At 42.4% G+C, this 17,368-nt stretch overlaps 1 protein-coding gene across 5 annotated transcripts in view; it reads right to left on the bottom strand.

Annotated features, from left to right (window-relative positions):
• Positions 1-1,039: 1,039 nt before the first annotated feature.
• snx14 (sorting nexin 14) overlaps positions 1,040-17,368 on the bottom strand; it is a 29,382-nt gene continuing 13,053 nt past the window's right edge. For 3 of the 5 annotated variants that reach the window (XM_019345699.2, XM_019345696.2, XM_019345700.2), the window contains 10 exons: positions 17,229-17,329; positions 16,855-16,963; positions 15,834-15,874; positions 14,466-14,582; positions 13,378-13,492; positions 12,663-12,827; positions 10,745-10,840; positions 6,781-6,872; positions 4,052-4,108; positions 1,040-1,196 (listed from right to left, as the gene is read on the bottom strand). In XM_019345699.2, the coding sequence (XP_019201244.1) occupies positions 1,167-1,196; positions 4,052-4,108; positions 6,781-6,872; positions 10,745-10,840; positions 12,663-12,827; positions 13,378-13,492; positions 14,466-14,582; positions 15,834-15,874; positions 16,855-16,963; positions 17,229-17,329 (923 nt within the window). In that variant the 3' untranslated portion in view covers positions 1,040-1,166. Of the gene's footprint in view, positions 1,197-4,051; positions 4,109-6,780; positions 6,873-9,970; positions 10,498-10,744; positions 10,841-12,662; positions 12,828-13,377; positions 13,493-14,465; positions 14,583-15,833; positions 15,875-16,854; positions 16,964-17,228; positions 17,330-17,368 lie in introns of those variants that run through there. The other 2 variants (XM_019345698.2, XR_003214283.1) reach the window with 2 other exon arrangements.

A 17,368-nucleotide genomic window follows, 5' to 3' on the forward strand; every position in this document is an offset into this window, starting at 1 on the left:
GTTCTTGCAGCCGACACTGAAACACACTCGGGACAGGTTTTAAGTTTCTTTTTACTTTTAGAGAATCCCTGAAAGGAGCTTTCAGGGATTCTCTGAATTCATGTTGGTCTGTTTGTGGTCCTCTAACTGTAAACTCATACAGACAGGATAATAATCACCACTCTTTGATCACCAGTCAGAATGGTTCCAGTAACTGTTTCTTATGTAAGGAGTGTTATTTGAAGGCCCACCCACAGGGACAAAAACAAAACAAAGCAAAACAAAAAACTCTGTTGCTTAATTCTTGTATTCACTGACTTGGACTAAAGCAAAGCTATAAACGCCTATGAGTGATCTTGTTTTTTTGGAAATTCTGACTCACTTTGGCACATTGTTGTGCACTGGAAGTCTTCATAGAGCTTTGTGAATTTCAGTCACGGCAGAAAATGTAATGTTTTTCTCTCTGCAGGCAATGTAATAAATAACTTTAATTGTGCCTTCAGAATCCATCAGTTTTATGTTGTTTGCACAGATATTAAGATTTCTGTCGTTCGTCCTGATGATTTTGTCTTCTTCTGCTTGCACACAGAGATCGGAAACACAGGAAAAAGTCTGAACTACCCTAAAGTTATAGCTGATCACTTCCTGCAGCTTACAACAACTTGTTGTTCAAGGTCCGTAGAGAATGGTAAGTGGTTAACAAATACCACTAACTAGTGTGTTTGTAGCTGAGGTTTGAATTCCTGACAACACCGGTCAGCTCACTGTACTCCCATCTGTTTTGTCTGGCACACAGCTCGCAGATATAAAACAGATGTGAGTACAGTGACCTACATGCGGTCTTGCAGAACCGTTCCCAGGTCAACTGAAAGTCACTGGTTTTGAAAGAGAGCAAGGTAGCTTGCTTCAGCGTGACAAAGACAAAGCAAGCCTTCTGATTTCACTACAGTTCAGCTAAAGCAGAAGTGAAGATATGTGAAGCTGAGCTGGGATGAAGCAGCAAAAAGTTCTGATGAGCAGATGAGCTCCTTGGTGTTTGCAGAGAAGACGACTGGCAGCGTGATATCAATAAATATCTCTTTATTAGTGCATTAATGTACATCGGAATGCAGAGATGGTCTCAGAGCCTTTGGAAATATTCTGACAGTATTGCACCTTCCAGCACGGAGTTCGGTTCCTCCTCCGAGTCACACGATGAACGCCTCCTTCGCCCCCTGCTGAGGAGGAAAGAGGAAACACCTGTGAGGTCACATTAGAGTGTTTGAGAGAACGAGGCCTGCCCAATCTGTGACAACCTTAAATATCACCCTAAACTATCACAGCATTCAGGGTTAGGACAGAGGTTGCCATGACTAAGAGGTGTGTTATTGTGGAAAGCATGAAAGCACAGTTGTGTCACATGCTCACAAAACACTAGCCGGCGTGTGGATGTCCACATGGACCCTCACGCTAACTGTCTGATGATGAAATTTACATCAATGGAACCAAAACGGATCGCAGCAGACGCAGAAGGGGAAAGCATAATGTCCATTTTCCCCGAGGAGGAGTTCAGAGCAGAACTGTTACTCCTCTACACCAAAAGGAGCCCGCTGAGGTGGTTCAAGTGTATGTCCAGGATGTCTACTGGGTGAGGCGTTTCAGTTGCGACCAGCTGGAATTAGATCCGGGACGCGCCTCTCAGCGGGCTTGAGGAGATTTGGAGGAGGTACCTGGGGAGAGAGAGGTGTGGGCGTTTCTGCTTCAGTGTCACTGTCAGACGAGTATGAAGTTCCACAGACGCCACCCACGCCTGCGCCCTCCATGTGAGCTATGGTTTCTCACAGAGAGAGAAAGCTCCAGGCTCTCCGCTGCCACATGTGAATCCAGCTGAACTAACTCTGCCTATGTTACTAGCTTTAAGGACACTTTACAACAAGGAAGAAACAAAAAAAACAACAAAAAAAACAAACAAAATCAGGGCTGATGGAAGCATCTCCACCATTCATCACCGTTTCTCATTTCAGTTGTTTAGGACGTGGAGGAAAGACGCTGAATTAAACGTAGCATTAACTGAAGGAGCTGCTTATGACTAAATAGGTTGAAACCAGCGTGAATCCCAAAACAGCTGTAGTTCAATTCAATTCAATTTTATTTATATTGCGCTAAATCACAACAGCAGTCGCCTCAAGGCGCTTTATATTGTACAGTAGATACAGAGAAAAACCCAACAATCATATGACCCCCTATGAGCAAGCACTTTGGCGACAGTGGGAAGGAAAAACTCCCTTTTAACAGGAAGAAACCCCCGGCAGAACCAGGCTCAGGGAGGGGCGGCCATCTACCACGAACGGTTGGGGTGAGAGAAGGAAAACAGGATGAAAGACATGCTGTGGAATAGAGCCAGATATTAATAACAGATATGATTCAATGCAGAGAGGTCTATTAACACATAATAAGTGAGAAAGGTGACTGGAAAGGAAAAACTCAATGCATCATGGGAACCCCCCGGCAGCCTGCGTCTATTGCAGCATAACTGCTGTGAAAGGAGACGCGTCTCTCTGCTCACAATGTGAAATTAGTCTGGATTTAAAGTAAAATGAACAGTTGTGAGAAGCTGGTTTGTTCTCATGGTAGCGTTTTACACTTGTGCTGAAAACAAATCACTGGTGGTATCTGCTGTGTTCACAACACATCCGCCCGATTTCCAGCTAACAGTGATGTGGAAACTGTTGGATGTTCCCAGGAAGCAGCAAAAATCAACGTTTGGGGGATGAAAAACAAAATAAAGCCTGATCGTGACACAATAAATCATCCATCCACTTTCTTTGATTTATCCAGGACCGGGCAGCCTAAGCAGAGAAGCCCGGATGTCCCTGTCCCGGGCCACCTCCTCCAGCTTATCTGGGGAAACACTAAGGCGTTCCCACACAAACCCAAGAGATATAATCTCTCTAGCGTGTCCTGGTGGGATCTGCCTGGAAAACCTCATCTAGGAAACCCCCAGAGGCATCCTTGTCAGATGCCCAAACCACTCAAATGAGTGAACTCCTTACCCTCTCTCTAATGCCTGATCTGATCTCCTGCAGGAAATCTTTCTAAAGGTACGACATAACCTACATAATTAGAGAGATCCTTGGCGCCATTGATTCTCAGGATGGTGCATTATGTGCTAATTGCTATGTGTTTGTGTCCCAGTGTCAGCCGATTGAAACATAACATGTTGGGCATTTTTTCCCTCCTGCATCCTCACTCTTTGTTGTGGTCAGTGTGGTTAGATTTCTATGGAAGCGGACCACAGTTTATGCCAGTTTCCTCCATGTATCTGCAACATCCTGGTTCTTTTGGTCACTACTCAATCTTTTTATCTCAATCATCTTGTTTTAAATAAAATTTCAGTTTAATGCATAGCTCTGCTATCTGTAGGTTTCCTCTTCTTGTTCACACTCACCTGCAGAAATCTGCAGCCTCAGTTTGAATATCATGACATGGATTCATCAGAACAAATCCAGTCAGTCGTTCGTCATCATGTTAATTAGATATTGATTCAAGCATCATAAACTGCTAAATGAGCACTAAGCACTTAGTGTAGATGCCAACAGGAGCCTCCACAGCTGTAGCCAGCAGCACTAATGGTTAGCAGACTCAGAGAATCTGAGCTGCTTACAACAGTTTATTTCCTGTCTAAGCAACAAATCTACTCACTAACACACAAAATAAGTCCAGCTTTTCCTAAGTATCCATTAAATGCCTTCAAATGTATTTCCATCACAATATGGATGACAGGATAAAAAATGCAGTTAAAGATTGCACAATGAGGATCTGCTGTTAAAACTATATTTTCAAGATGCACAGATGTCTGTCAGTGAAGGTGAAACAAACCTTTTTTGCTTTTGCAGACCATGTGCACTTAAATGTGCAGGCAAACACCTGTTTTGACCAGGAAAAAGCTCATGTTTGGAAATGCACATGTGCACATACAGTGAACTCCTGAACAGGTCTTTTCCTGCCTGATATATTCTGAGAATGGCGTCTTAGCTTAACTTCCAGCTCATCCTGTTTTATTTCTTTACATTCCCCACTGTCAGCTGTTTACCTTGTTGAGTTCAGGAAAAAGCTCCAGCACGGCGATGTCTAGCAGGACGTACGTCATCTGAGGAGGAGAAATGATCAGGCCAGTCAGAGTCAGAGGGGAAAAGTTAATCTCCTCTTACTGTTCATTGTGCTCATGGGCAATATGCATGTGCCAGTAAGTTAAAGTGAAAACATACATGAAGTACGTCAGTACTGAAAGTTAACATCCAAACACTGCCGATTTCAGATATCAATTCATCTTATAGTTCAGAAAACATGCATTTCAGTCCTTCTGCTCCCTCAGACATCAATATTTACGAGAACAGCAAATTATCGCTGAGTCATAAACCAGTGATGACTCAGATTAATGTAAACTCAGCCTGAGAGGATCCCTGAGATATATTTTAGAGGTGTTTAAGTTCAATGTGAGAGGGAAGAGCTGCACAGTGACGAGCTGAAAACAGGAAAGGCTCAGCTGAAAGTCATCGGCTTGCATCCTCAGGCTGTGGCATAAAGCAAGTACAGGCATATGTGTGGGTGTGTGGGTGTGTTTTATAAAGAACACTTCCAGTGAAAAAAGGGCACCTGACGTCATTAACCTCGTGTTTTCTGTTTTTATAGTGTGTGCATGTGTGCAAACTACACAATGCAGCAGTTCTCGCAAGTAAACACGTAGAAGAACTCATCTGTTTAAAAGATATAGAAAAATCTAACATGAATGCACAGAAATTTGCATTGCTGCAGTGGTCGTTTAACACATGTTTACAGCATTTACACTGGAAGAAAAGCATGATCAACTGTCGGGAAATTGAGGGAAACATTCACATGTAAGTGAAAAAGTCTGGACCAGTAAATATGTAAATCAGGACAGCTGTGAGCACAACCTACACAGGCTGCAGGGATTCTGTTTTTTGCAGCTTTGTATAAAATCAAGTTAATCTGAATAAAGTTCCCACCCGACTCCTTTAGAACCAGCTGATTTACAGTAACTTTACAGTAACAGTTACAGTAACATGTTGAATTAACCCATGTAAGATTTTACCTTCGTACTATGAATATTTTCACAGTTACAGCCTCTCTAAGTTACTTGAGTGGGTCCAAACGTGGTGCTTGCCAACATTTGAGTATAAGAGCCAGCTACACAAAATATATTTTCAAACACAGTAGTTTTAAACACTTCCTGTTAGTTAGAGTGTCTTTAAATTCTTCTCTGATAGGATGAAGGTCTGCTTGCATCAGAGTAATCAAGCTATCAAACAATCGTCTTTTCTACAAAGTGAAAGCGCTCAGTGCAAGGCGCCATGCATCGACATAGATGGCAACCACATAGGTACAGTACATTTCCTGTACCTATAAAAGAACCAGAGCTTAAAAATGTCAGAAAAATAGGCCTCACATTTGGACCCACCCTGATGCTAATGGGAAAATGCACCCTAACATTACATTACACGTCACCGTTGAGCCTGCCTGAACATGCAGGAAGCTCTCGTAAATGCTGAGCTGAACCATGGATTAGGACAGAGGTTCCCAAAGTGTGGGGCCCGCCCCCTAGGGGGGCGCAGAGCCATTGCGGGGGGGGCGCGGTATGAAAAGGAAAAAAAAAAAAAGAAGAGTGCTTGGACACTGTGGACAGGTTTTTGACGGGGCTCCCACATAAACGCAAAGCAGGAGATGAAGCATCGCCAAATATGTTTCCAAACCAACTTCCTTCCAAGCCAAAGACAGGAAAATATGGTGAAGCATATCTTCCCTTTGGCTTCACCTGCACAAGTGCCAAGGTAGCTCTCCCCTGCAAAATTAGTTTCCCTGCGTCGGGAGCACGCGCTGGGCTCTCCAAATCACGGACAAACAGTATCCCACATTCTTGATTTTTAGTTCACAAACACTTCTTGTAATAACTAACTACTCCTGACATTTTGGACATGTTAGCTCTTTATGCAGTAAAGTTACAGTGGGATACAAATAATATCAGGCTGATCCTGCCGTAATTTGTTCCCCCGGTTCAAATCACGGACAAACAGTATCCCACAGCTGTTTATCTGTTTAAACCCATTTTGCACAGAGAGACATTTTTTGAAAAATGTATTGACAGCAATGTTGAATATTATTACACAGGAAAAAAAACAACTACACGTAAAATAATTACACCGTGACGCCTCTGCCTTTCTAAATGGAGGGACAGTAACTGCGTGTGTGTATGTAAGCGTGTAAAACCTGCAGATAGTCAGATTAACAGTAACAGTATTTTGTCTCTATCTGCCATTCATCTCATGTTAACAATAACGTGGCGCACAGCGTGACGTGAAAAGAGGCACATACCTTTGACGTTGCGTGACAAACTCTGTATTCCTCGTCCACACATAAACGCAAAAAAGGAGTTTTAAATAATCTCCATTTTCGGTGAATCGCAACACCGTTTACGTGTTGACGAAAAGCCCAAACGCATAGAAACAGCTGAGTTTTCAAAAATACCGGTGTAGGTGTGGATGTAGCGTAAAAGAGTTAGTAGTATATTTTATTACTACCTGTAATTTATTGCCGTTTACTTGTATTTGCTTAATTGTTTACTAAATGTTTGAGGTGTGAAATAAACCGCAATGGAGTTTGTAAACAAAATATGGGTTTGGAGGATGTGTTTGTGCGGGGGGTGGGGGGTTAGGTGGTGGGGGGGCGCGAACATTTTTCTTGTAAAAAAGGGGGGCCTGGCAAAAAAAGTTTGGGAACCACTGGATTAGGAGAACAACCGTTTACCTGCTTGTTGAGCAGCGGCTGCTGAAAACTGTCAAACAGCAGCTGGATACCTTCGTACTTCGACTCCTCACCGATGCACTTCACCACAAAGTCTGAAATCAAAGCACATCATACAGCTTTATTAAGCCATGGGTATGTGAAGCATGCAGATTTAATGAGTTGGACCCGAAACTGTTAAAAACATACAGCAAAGACCAGGATTGTTTGTCTAATAGGGCCGGGTATCGTCACTGATTTCTAGAATCGATTTGTTTCCGATTCACAAGGTCCCGAATCGATTCGATCCACGATTCGATTCAATTCGATTCGATTCGATTCAATTAAATTCGATTTGAATCTGGGAAATTTTGACAGTCAGAAATATTATAATTCAGATCAGTACATTTACATATTTTTGTATCAATAAAAAGGAAGCTGACACACGCAAGACTTTATCAAAGGTGTGACCATCACAGCAGATGCCTTTGTGTCAAAGTAGCTGAAGATAAAACACAGAAAAACATGAAGGTGATTTTCCTGGCCTGGGATTTTATAAAAATATTCTGCAGTACATCAAAAACGAAAGAAAACCATTAATCAACATATGAACGTTACCTCTGACGTTACAGCGGTTTTATTAGAGACATGGCTGAGCGTTTTGCATTTTGCATAATTTTAAAAAGTTTAAATTTGTTCAGTACTGAACGGCAGAAATTAGGTTTTCTTTTCGGAAGTATGTAAAACGAAAAAAAAAAAAAAAAAAACAGCGGCCGACAGCGCTGTAAACAACGGTAGACTTGTGCGTAACAAGCAAGCGAATAATGCAGAAGACAGATTTTTAGACGGGAAACTGTTCTTGAAGTACAGAGAGAGAGAGAGAGAGAGAGAGAGAGAGGGAGAGAGAGAGAGAGAGCTGTGCATGAAGTGTGATTTTATCGTGGTGGAAGCAAAACAGTAAAAGTCAGAGTGATTTCACGACGATGTTTATGTGAAGCATAGTTTGGATCTTCTTTTGCTGCTGGTTCGGTCAATATTGTTTGGAGAGAGATAAAACTAACAGCTTTAGAATCAGCGCAAAAAGGACGTGAACACAAAGCGCGGACCCGCCGAAACATCAGAATCAGCGAGCTGTCGGCTTTCAGCCCCGACCGTGTCCGTGCAGTTGTGCCAAAAAGTGATTGTCTGCCAGAAAGTGATTGCCATCCGCGGGAGCGCGCGCAGCCGCTTAAAGCTGCAGCCCCCATCGGGTGAGAAAGGCGACATCTCACTGACTCTGATCCGCGCTGTGCGTTTACGTCCTTGTGCAGAATCCGTGTACCTGCTCTCATTTACTGTCTTAGCTGTTTGGTGGTTGTTGAAATTTTGTGAGGTTTCACCTGAGATTCTGGCGTTTCGGGCAAAATAAATTTATATTAAAAAATCGATTCAGGATTTTAATGAATCGATTTCACGTTATCCAAGCCAGAATCGATTTTAATCGATGAATCGATTATTAAAACCCACCCCTAGTCTATAAGATCAGAGTAGAAGAGTTGGAGGACGGTCGGCAGAGAGGCTGATCGAACTGCCAAGCCCTTTGTGACTGTCTGTTTCTTTTAAGTACTAGGCTAATACAGGCTATTAATACTATTACACTGGAAACTCTTGTCTGAGCAGAGCAACCTTGAACTGCAGTCCAGAACTTTAAATGTAAGAAGCAAAATACTCAAATCGATAACAGGAAGGAGATTAAAGTGGCGCTCTCGTTTCCAGGTTGTAGTTAAAGCAGCTGTGTTCTGTGCAGGCATCCAGCTGTAAGAAAACCTCTGTGTCTTTAAAAGCAGGCGGATCACTTCCGTACCGTAAATAACAAAAGGAAAAGCATCTCGGACAACGCCAGTGTTTAAACTGGGACTTTAGATCCAGTATGACTGGCAGACTGGGAAGTGAGAACAGCTCAAAGGTCTTGTGGTTTCATTTCCAGTTTTACTTTTAAAGTCACACATCAAAAGAAACTGCCTGCACGCTCCCAGCTAACTAGATATTTTTATCCCCCTTTAAATCAGATTTCTGACATGTTTAAAACAGGCTGTGAGATGTTCACTGGCACTTCAGAAGAGTCGGATTTTAACATGCATACAATAACATACTTTATTATCTTTATTGATGTTCTGATATGATATGTTGTGCTGATGTCCACAGTCATTATTAATTATAATGTCTCCGAGAGAGCAGATAAGTGGTAGACTTCCGCAGGCACAAACATCCTCCACTGCAACCACTGAACATCCAAGGTATGGACATCGAGGCTGTGGACAGCTACAGGTACCTTGGTGTTCATCTGAACAGCAAACTGGACTGGACTCATAACTCAGACGCCCTCTACAGGAAAGGGCAGAGCAGGCTGTACCTGCTGCGGAGACTCAGGTCGTTTGGAGTAGAGGGCCCACTCCTGAAGACCTTCTATGACTCTGTGGTGGCCTCAGCCATCTTTTATGGTGTGGTCTGCTGGGGTGGCAGCATCTCTGCTGGGGACAGGAAGAGACTGAACAGGCTGATCCGAAGGGCCAGCTCTGTTCTAGGATGCCCTCTGGACCCAGTGGAGGTGGTGAGTGACAGGAGAATGGTGGCTAAGCTGTCATCCCTGATGGACAACATCTCCCACCCCATGCATGAGACTGTGACAGCACTGAGCAGCTCCTTCAGTGGGAGACTGCGGCACCCACGGTGTGGGACGGAGAGATTTCGCAGGTCTTTCCTCCCCACTGCTGTCAGACTCCACAATAAAGACTTTGACTGATCTAACACACACATCCACACATGTGCAATAATACTAATGTGCAATAATCCTTTCTGGCATCGTTGTATTTTTACTCAGTTGTATATAGCATTTGTATTCTATTTTTATCTTATTGTATATTTTATTCTATTTTATTCTACTGTATATAGTATTTTATTTTATTCTATTCTGTACAGTTGTGTACTGTATTTATTCTTATCTTATTTTATTCTAATTTTTCCTTCACAACTTTTGCACTGTCCACTTCCTGCTGTGACAAAACAAATTTCCCACGTGTGGGACTAATAAAGGTTATCTTATCTTATCTTATCTTATCTTAAACTTTCAGCACAGCTTTCAGCAGAGACAGCCTCACTGAATACTTCAACATGAAACATACCAGGAGATGATTATTGATTATTAACGATTACTGTGACTGAACTGAAACCCGACCTGGCAGGTACTTCATCATCTCCTCAAACGTCTGCTTGGCTCTGGCTTGTTTGGCCTCTGCTGTTCGTTCCTCGCACAAATTCAATTAATATAAAAGCATGAACATACAATGTGGAAATTTTAGGAAGGACGTCAGAGCCACTGACAGAAATGCTATTTACTTATTTTATCACTTACTTAAGTCAGTTTGAGTTTTATACAAATGTTTCACAATAAAGTATTTTTTTAAAGAAAAAAGTAGTATGAGAGATTTTAATTTGCAAAAGAAAATGTTGAGTAAAGACATTATGACGGCATCACTGCCTGATTATTAATCACAGGAAATAGAAAAAGGTCAGCCATGTTCTGTGAATAAAGGTCAGTGAGTACTAGCTGATTAAAAGCCCTTTTATTTTGCTCATTTACGTGTAAACCAGCAGCTACCCCCAGCTTTTAAGGTGGAATGCTTTGTTACTTCATGCAAGAGATGACTTCAGTCACGGCGTTGAGCCATCCATCCACACCCGTCAGCACTGATAACATCTCCCCTTTGATTCAAATATAAATGATGTCAGTTTGAATTTTAACCAGAATAACTGACAGTGACCGTTTTACTTCTTTAGTGGGAGAAGATGAATTAATAACAGTCATTATTAATTATAATGTTCCGAGAGAGCAGATAAACTTTCAGCACAGCTTTCAGCAGAGACAGCCTCACTGAATACTTCAACATGAAACATACCAGGAGATGATTATTGATTATTAACGATTACTGTGACTGAACTGAAACCCGACCTGGCAGGTACTTCATCATCTCCTCAAACGTCTGCTTGGCTCTGGCTTGTTTGGCCTCTGCTGTTCGTTCCTCGCTGCTCTCACAGAAAACGGCGTCTGCAGAAATGAACAGGAACAAATTGCAGAGTTCAAGTTTCCTCCTTTGTTTTTGGAAACTGAAACATCTGCACAGAAGCAGAAATTTTCTGCAGGGTCACACAACATGAATCATCTTCAAAAACAAGTTTTTTTGTCCAGTTGAAAGGTGCTTCGTTCTCTGCATCCACACATTTACACATCGCTGCTGATCACGTGCGCAGAGTGCTCTGATTTCACCTCAGCTGAAGATCTGTGAAGAAGTTCAGTGGCATCAACCAAGCGTGCTGCCCAGAGGCAGTGGGTCTGCCTCTACAACAACAATGACATGTCCCAGAAATACAAGGAATCTGAAAAACTTCCAGGCAGGTATGTAATGATGGCAGCATGCTGGAAGCTGTCTGGGCACACTTGAGGAGATGGGAGATCTGCCAAACTTAAATCAGATACAACTTCTGAGATTTATGAGCAGATTTGTTACGACTAGGGATGGGTACCGGTGTCCGGTGCCATGATGGCACCGGTTCTGACATAAACGGTAGTAACCAGACCGAAAAGCAGCGCACATTTCAATGCTTTATTTTGGTGCTTTTTTTTCCTGAGCCAATTCTAGCCAATCATTTTACGTTTCTGAGGATAGTAGGCGGGCCCAGGTACGTACATTCTTTTAGAGCAGAGCTACAGATTAAAAATGCCCAAGGCGAAGCAATCAAAAGTCTGGCTGTACTTCACAGCAAAAGATGGAAACTCAGCAGCCTGCAACAAGTGCTTTAAGCTGATACTGTGATATTGTCAAAGGAGGTAACAGCTCAAATCTGATGAAACACCTGGCGACGCATAGCGGGTTTTTTTAAAGCCGAGAAATGCGCTGTGTTTGATAGCTTGCTGCGAGACTTCACACCGTACACATCTACTGCGGGTGTGGTGCCTGTTATCGGACCCGGAGTTAGCAACATACCCCAAAAACCCGAAGAGGAGAGTCCTGGCCCCTAGCCCTGTCAGCGTAGCAGAAATGATGAGGATGATGATGGCAGCAGCAGCCGTTCTTCTCTGCGTGAGTAGCTTCATGTTGTTCGTGTGTAAGTAACGTTGAAACAGCTAAACATGAGAGGTTTTTGGACAAAGTTTGTGTTTTTTCCATTGATTAAGCACTGCTTCCAGCCAAGAGTGATACCATATATGCCCTATAGCTGCAGAAAAGGCTAACATTGTTATCTTTTTACAAAAAAACAGCTGAACATGAGAGGTTTTTGGACCAATTCTGTGTTCTCCATTCTTTAAGCACTGGTTTGAGCACCGTTTAAGCACCGGCACCGTTTCAAAAGTACCGGTTTGGCACCGGTATCGGATAAAACCTAAACGATACCCATCCTTAGTTACGACCTTCTCCCAGATTAGCCTTTTGATCCATTTGCAGAAGGAGCAAGGATAAAAGGAATCATTCTGGAATAAAAAACACTGATGCACTAACTGCAGGTTTATATTGCTGACAGGATTCAGATCTGCATTTTTATGATGTGAATGTTAATAAAATACTCAGACTCTCTCTTTTCTTTCCCGTTTACTCACTGTTGACTCAAATCCTGAGCTCGATAAGTTTAACTCCTACCAGCTCAGAGCAAGGAACAGCTATCGCGGTGATGCAGGAGCTTAAAATGATGCTCACAGGTTGAGTCGTGAGGCTTTTTTATGTGTAACATTTAGAAAGTAAAAAAAGACCTTTCCACATACTGACGCTTCTTTTGGTGTCATAAACAATCCGAACACCTTGTAAATCATCTTAAAAGCAGCGACACTGAGCTCGGAAAAAGAAAAGACTTTATTGGTGCAGGTGACGTCCTACCTCGGAGCTGGGTGATGAGGGAGACCATGCGGTGCTCCTGGAGGATCTGCTCCAGTTTCAACTGCATGTACTGATCCATGTAGGCTTCGAATGTGCTCTTCAACAAGATCCTCCCAGCACACAGAATGTGATGCAGCCAGTCCGGCATGCGAAACACCACCCGGCCTGTGAGTTCAAACACCAACACAGATACAGACAGTCAGGCCCGAATCACTTCAAGAAACACAGATCGAAATATCTCACAGGCTTTAGGTGACCAATCTAAAGTCTTCTAATCATAACAGGTCTGCAGGTTCAAAGCAAAATCTCTGCTTAAAGAAACGAAGGTAAAAAGAGCTTCAGTGGGACACGTTAGCACGTTGGCTGCTTTCTAAACTAAACTGTGGGTCTGTGCAAGTGTCTTCATCCCTGCTTTGATTATCAGTACAATGTGCATTATGTTACCATTAAAGGCCACAGTATCTGCTGCAGGAGGAGTGAAACCTAGAAAACTGCAGGAAATCATTGGATGCTTTCATGCAGTCATTTTTCCCTCAAATGTTCTGACTGCAGGAAATTCCAGCTTCCAGCATTTTCACACGCGTGTGATTTAGTCCCATCATCGTGGACTCACTTCGTTTACTTACACGGAGACCGTGACGGAGGCTGTACAGACATCCTGTAAAGCTGTGATCTTGCCTTTAGAGGCTGCTTACGGCTCCTCAGGCTCACTCACCGACATACATCATGTAGTCGTACATGCCGTCCACAGTGAACATCTCTGCGAAGAAGTTGGGGTTGTGCTTCCTCTCCGACAGGTTGGCGTTGTTCTTGAACAGGTTGCTAAAGAGCTGCAGGACAACGAGCGCACACCATTACCTCGTAACGATTAAACGCTCGACATAATTTAAAACATGAAGAAATACTGAAAAAACAAGGCTAAGTTACAGACGAGTACCTGCAGAGGATCTTTAGTTTATAACACAGGAGACAAAGTCTTGAGCAATCAGGCCCCATCTTATCCTAATGACGCCCACAGTACCGTATTACTCTAATAGATCATAAAGTAGAATGGGAGGGAGAGCCTTTAGTTTTCAGGCCCCTCTTCTGTGGAATCAGCTCCCAGTTTGGATTCAGGAGACAAACACCATCTCTAGTTTAAGATTAGGATTAAACTTTCCTTCCCACCGGATGCGGCAGATGGCCGCTTCTCCCTGAGCCTCGTTCTGCTGGAGGTTTTTTCCTGTTAAAAGGGAGTTTTTCCTTCCCACTGTCGCCAAAGTTCTTGCTCATAGGGGTCCTATGATTGTTGTGTTTTTCTCTGCATGTACTATTGTAGGGTCTACCTTACAATATAAAGCACTTTGAGGTGACTGTTGTTGTGATTTGGTGCTGTATAAATAAAATTGAATTGACTGATTATTGACTGATTGATTGACTGGGCTTCTACAAGTATAAATGAGTAAATGCCAGGATATGACTGAGGCTCAACACCCCCCACAAAGGTGCTGTCTGCTCAGAGGACGTCATTATCTTTGTTGTGTTTGATTCAGTCACTTTGTTTAAGCATGAATGCCTTTTCTTTAACTGGACTATGTGAACATTTTATTGTGCTGAAGATTGAATTATAAGTAAATAAACTATGCAGCAATCTGCAATAAATATTTTTTTTAGAAATGTTGTATTACAAATCCAGTACTTTCTACATACTTAAAGTAAACCCTAGACCTAAAAGCTGTTTTAGGTCTAGGGTGAATGGACGTGCGACTTTTAAGACATGACGTTAAAGCTTCCATATGCATTTATAGGACAGTTGTTTTTTACCTTCTTGTTACCCGCCGTGGGGCTGACGATGGTCAGCTCGGGCCGGCTCGGTTTGGGTTTGGGAGACTCGCATGAGTTGACGAAGGACTGAAGGAACCGCTCCAGGTTCTGTCCTCTCTGCAAAACAAACTCTATTATAGCTTATCACCTACTATCATTAAAGCTGCTGATATTGAGATTGTGGAGAGTTACGAGTATTTAGGGATTGTTCTTGACCATAAACTGTGTTTTGAACCTCATGCTGATGCCTCTACCAAAAGAGTTCACCAAACACTATTCTTTTTACGGAAAATGAGATCCTTTTTCTGAAATGTTGTCCTCATTTTACAGAAGTTTTATTGAATCTGTTATTTCTTTCTGTATCACTGCCTGGTTCGTAACATGACTCTGAAGCACAAGAATCAGTCGGGACTTTTGGTAAAAACTGCCATCAAAATCTCAGGGAGTTGGCAAGACGGAGTTTTGGCCATTTATAACAAGCATGTGCTGAGGGAGGTTCATTCTATTGTTAATTGTTTTAACCATCCACTTCACAATGACTTAGACTTGTTGCCCTCTGGCCGTCAGTGAATAGGATGTTTATCATATTGGTTCTTGAAATTCTTCTCACGATTTTCTCAACACAGAAACGTTTTTTTTTTTAACAGTTGTTTTACTTGAAGATATTTTCCAGTGATTTGCTCGAGATTTATTACTTATTTATGTATGGTGAGACCCAGCACAATTTGTGGGTCACAGAAAAAGAAAAAGTTAAAGCACTGTCCCCAAGTCAGACTTTTTAAGCTCATGGCTATATACACTGCCAACCAAGACAACCATAACCAAAATACATCTCCGTCCTTCAATGTACAAGAAAGCTCTACTCTGTGGGTAAATTCCACCTTAAATAAAATAACCAGGGCAACAACATCAGTAACAGGAAACAATGAGATGGTTTTTTTGGGCACCGTTTTCCTTCGAGACCCTGTGAATTTGTCCTAGAGGTCGGGGTCAGCTGCATGAAAGCAAACGTCATTGATCTCCTACTCTGTTTGTGGGGTTTGGCATGTTTCCGGCTGTTTCTGTATCTCTGTGTGTATATTCTCGATGCTTGTGACTGCCTGCGACTCTAGAGGTTACACAAAATGAATCATGAGTAATTCTGTTTTCTGGTTTTGGCTCACAGTAAAATTCTGGGTATGCAGAGGGAAATATCAGCTTACCAATAAGACGTAGCTTTTAAAGGTGGGACACAGAGAAGCTGCACATTCACACGCTTCTAAAATCACTCCAGACAACGTGAGACGTTTGCTTCGTTAAGTGAGATAAAGCCTTCGCAAAGCCAAGAGAAAAACAGAGAGGATCCCCGGCTTAGGAAGAGATACTCACCTCCTTTATCAGCTTTCCAGGAACAGACTTGAAGATTTTTCCTGTAGAAGAAAAACTTGGGTCACAAACCGAACACAGAGAAAGATGGTGGCAGCGAGCACTGAATGACTAATTACGATATTTACTCCCATAATAACATTAACCGTTTTATACAGATTACAATGCAGAAGCACTGATGTTAACAGCGCACAAATTCAATTAATATAAAAGCATGAACATACAATGTGGAAATTTTAGGAAGGACGTCAGAGCCACTGACAGAAATGCTATTTACTTATTTTATCACATACTTAAGTCAGTTTGAGTTTTATACAAATGTTTCACAATAAAGTATTTTTTTAAAGAAAAAAGTAGTATGAGAGATTTTAATTTGCAAAAGAAAATGTTGAGTAAAGACATTATGACGGCATCACTCCCTGATTATTAATCACAGGAAATAGAAAAAGGTCAGCCATGTTCTGTGAATAAAGGTCAGTGAGTACTAGCTGATTAAAAGCCCTTTTATTTTGCTCATTTACGTGTAAACCAGCAGCTACCGCCAGCTTTTAAGGTGGAATGCTTTGTTACTTCATGCAAGAGATGACTTCAGTCACGGCGTTGAGCCATCCATCCACACCCGTCAGCACTGATAACATCTCCCCTTTGATTCAAATATAAATGATGTCAGTTTGAATTTTAACCAGAATAACTGACAGTGACCGTTTTACTTCTTTAGTGGGAGAAGATGAACTCTCTTAGACTGCACGTGTGCAAGACATGCAGCACAAAGTCTTCATCTTGACTTCATAATCATGCTGCTTTCCAACATTAAATAATGGAGCAGACGTCAGCTACCATTCTCATATTGCAGTTTCTGACGGTGGTCGTTCTGCTCTGCAGCCGTGGTGAGATCAGTGTAGTGACACACGGACCAGGTCTCCACCTGCTACAGGTGAGCTAACAGCACCCTTTATCAGCGCAGCTACTCTGAAACAGTCACATTATAAAAACAGAGGGCATGTGTGATATGTTGGTTACGTACCCAGGTTGACATCGGGCAGCATCCTGTCCAGGAACTGATGCTCCACGTGAGGAGACAGGAAGTCGACCAGCAGCTGGCTGTTGCTGAGCTCCGGATGCTGCAGGAGAGTCTGAGCACAAACACAAAGAGCCAAGAGTCAGACTAATGCTCACCTCTCAAACAAAGACTTGCAGAAAAATATGACAAGTGCTCAAAGTCATCAGGCCAAGCAGAGGTGCAAAAACTAACTGATAAAACCCACGGCAGTAAAGTTGTTTGTCTGGGGACGAGATGCTTTATATAGACTAACAGAACCTGCATATGGAATAACGAGTCTACAGCAGCCGTGCTTGATTAGCTTCTTTAACACTCCTCAAACTTCAGACTTCCAGTACCTGCAAATATTTCTCAAATTCTTCCCTTTTAGATTCGAGGAACTCGTAGTTCTTTGGTCCGATGATTCTTTTGGATGGAAGCTGTGCATCTTCAAATGGGCCTGAGAACAAAGTCAAGCGGGGGGAAAAAAGGGGTAAAA

This window comes from Oreochromis niloticus, linkage group LG15 (assembly GCF_001858045.2).
Source record: "Oreochromis niloticus isolate F11D_XX linkage group LG15, O_niloticus_UMD_NMBU, whole genome shotgun sequence".
Classification (NCBI taxonomy): domain Eukaryota; kingdom Metazoa; phylum Chordata; class Actinopteri; order Cichliformes; family Cichlidae; genus Oreochromis; species Oreochromis niloticus.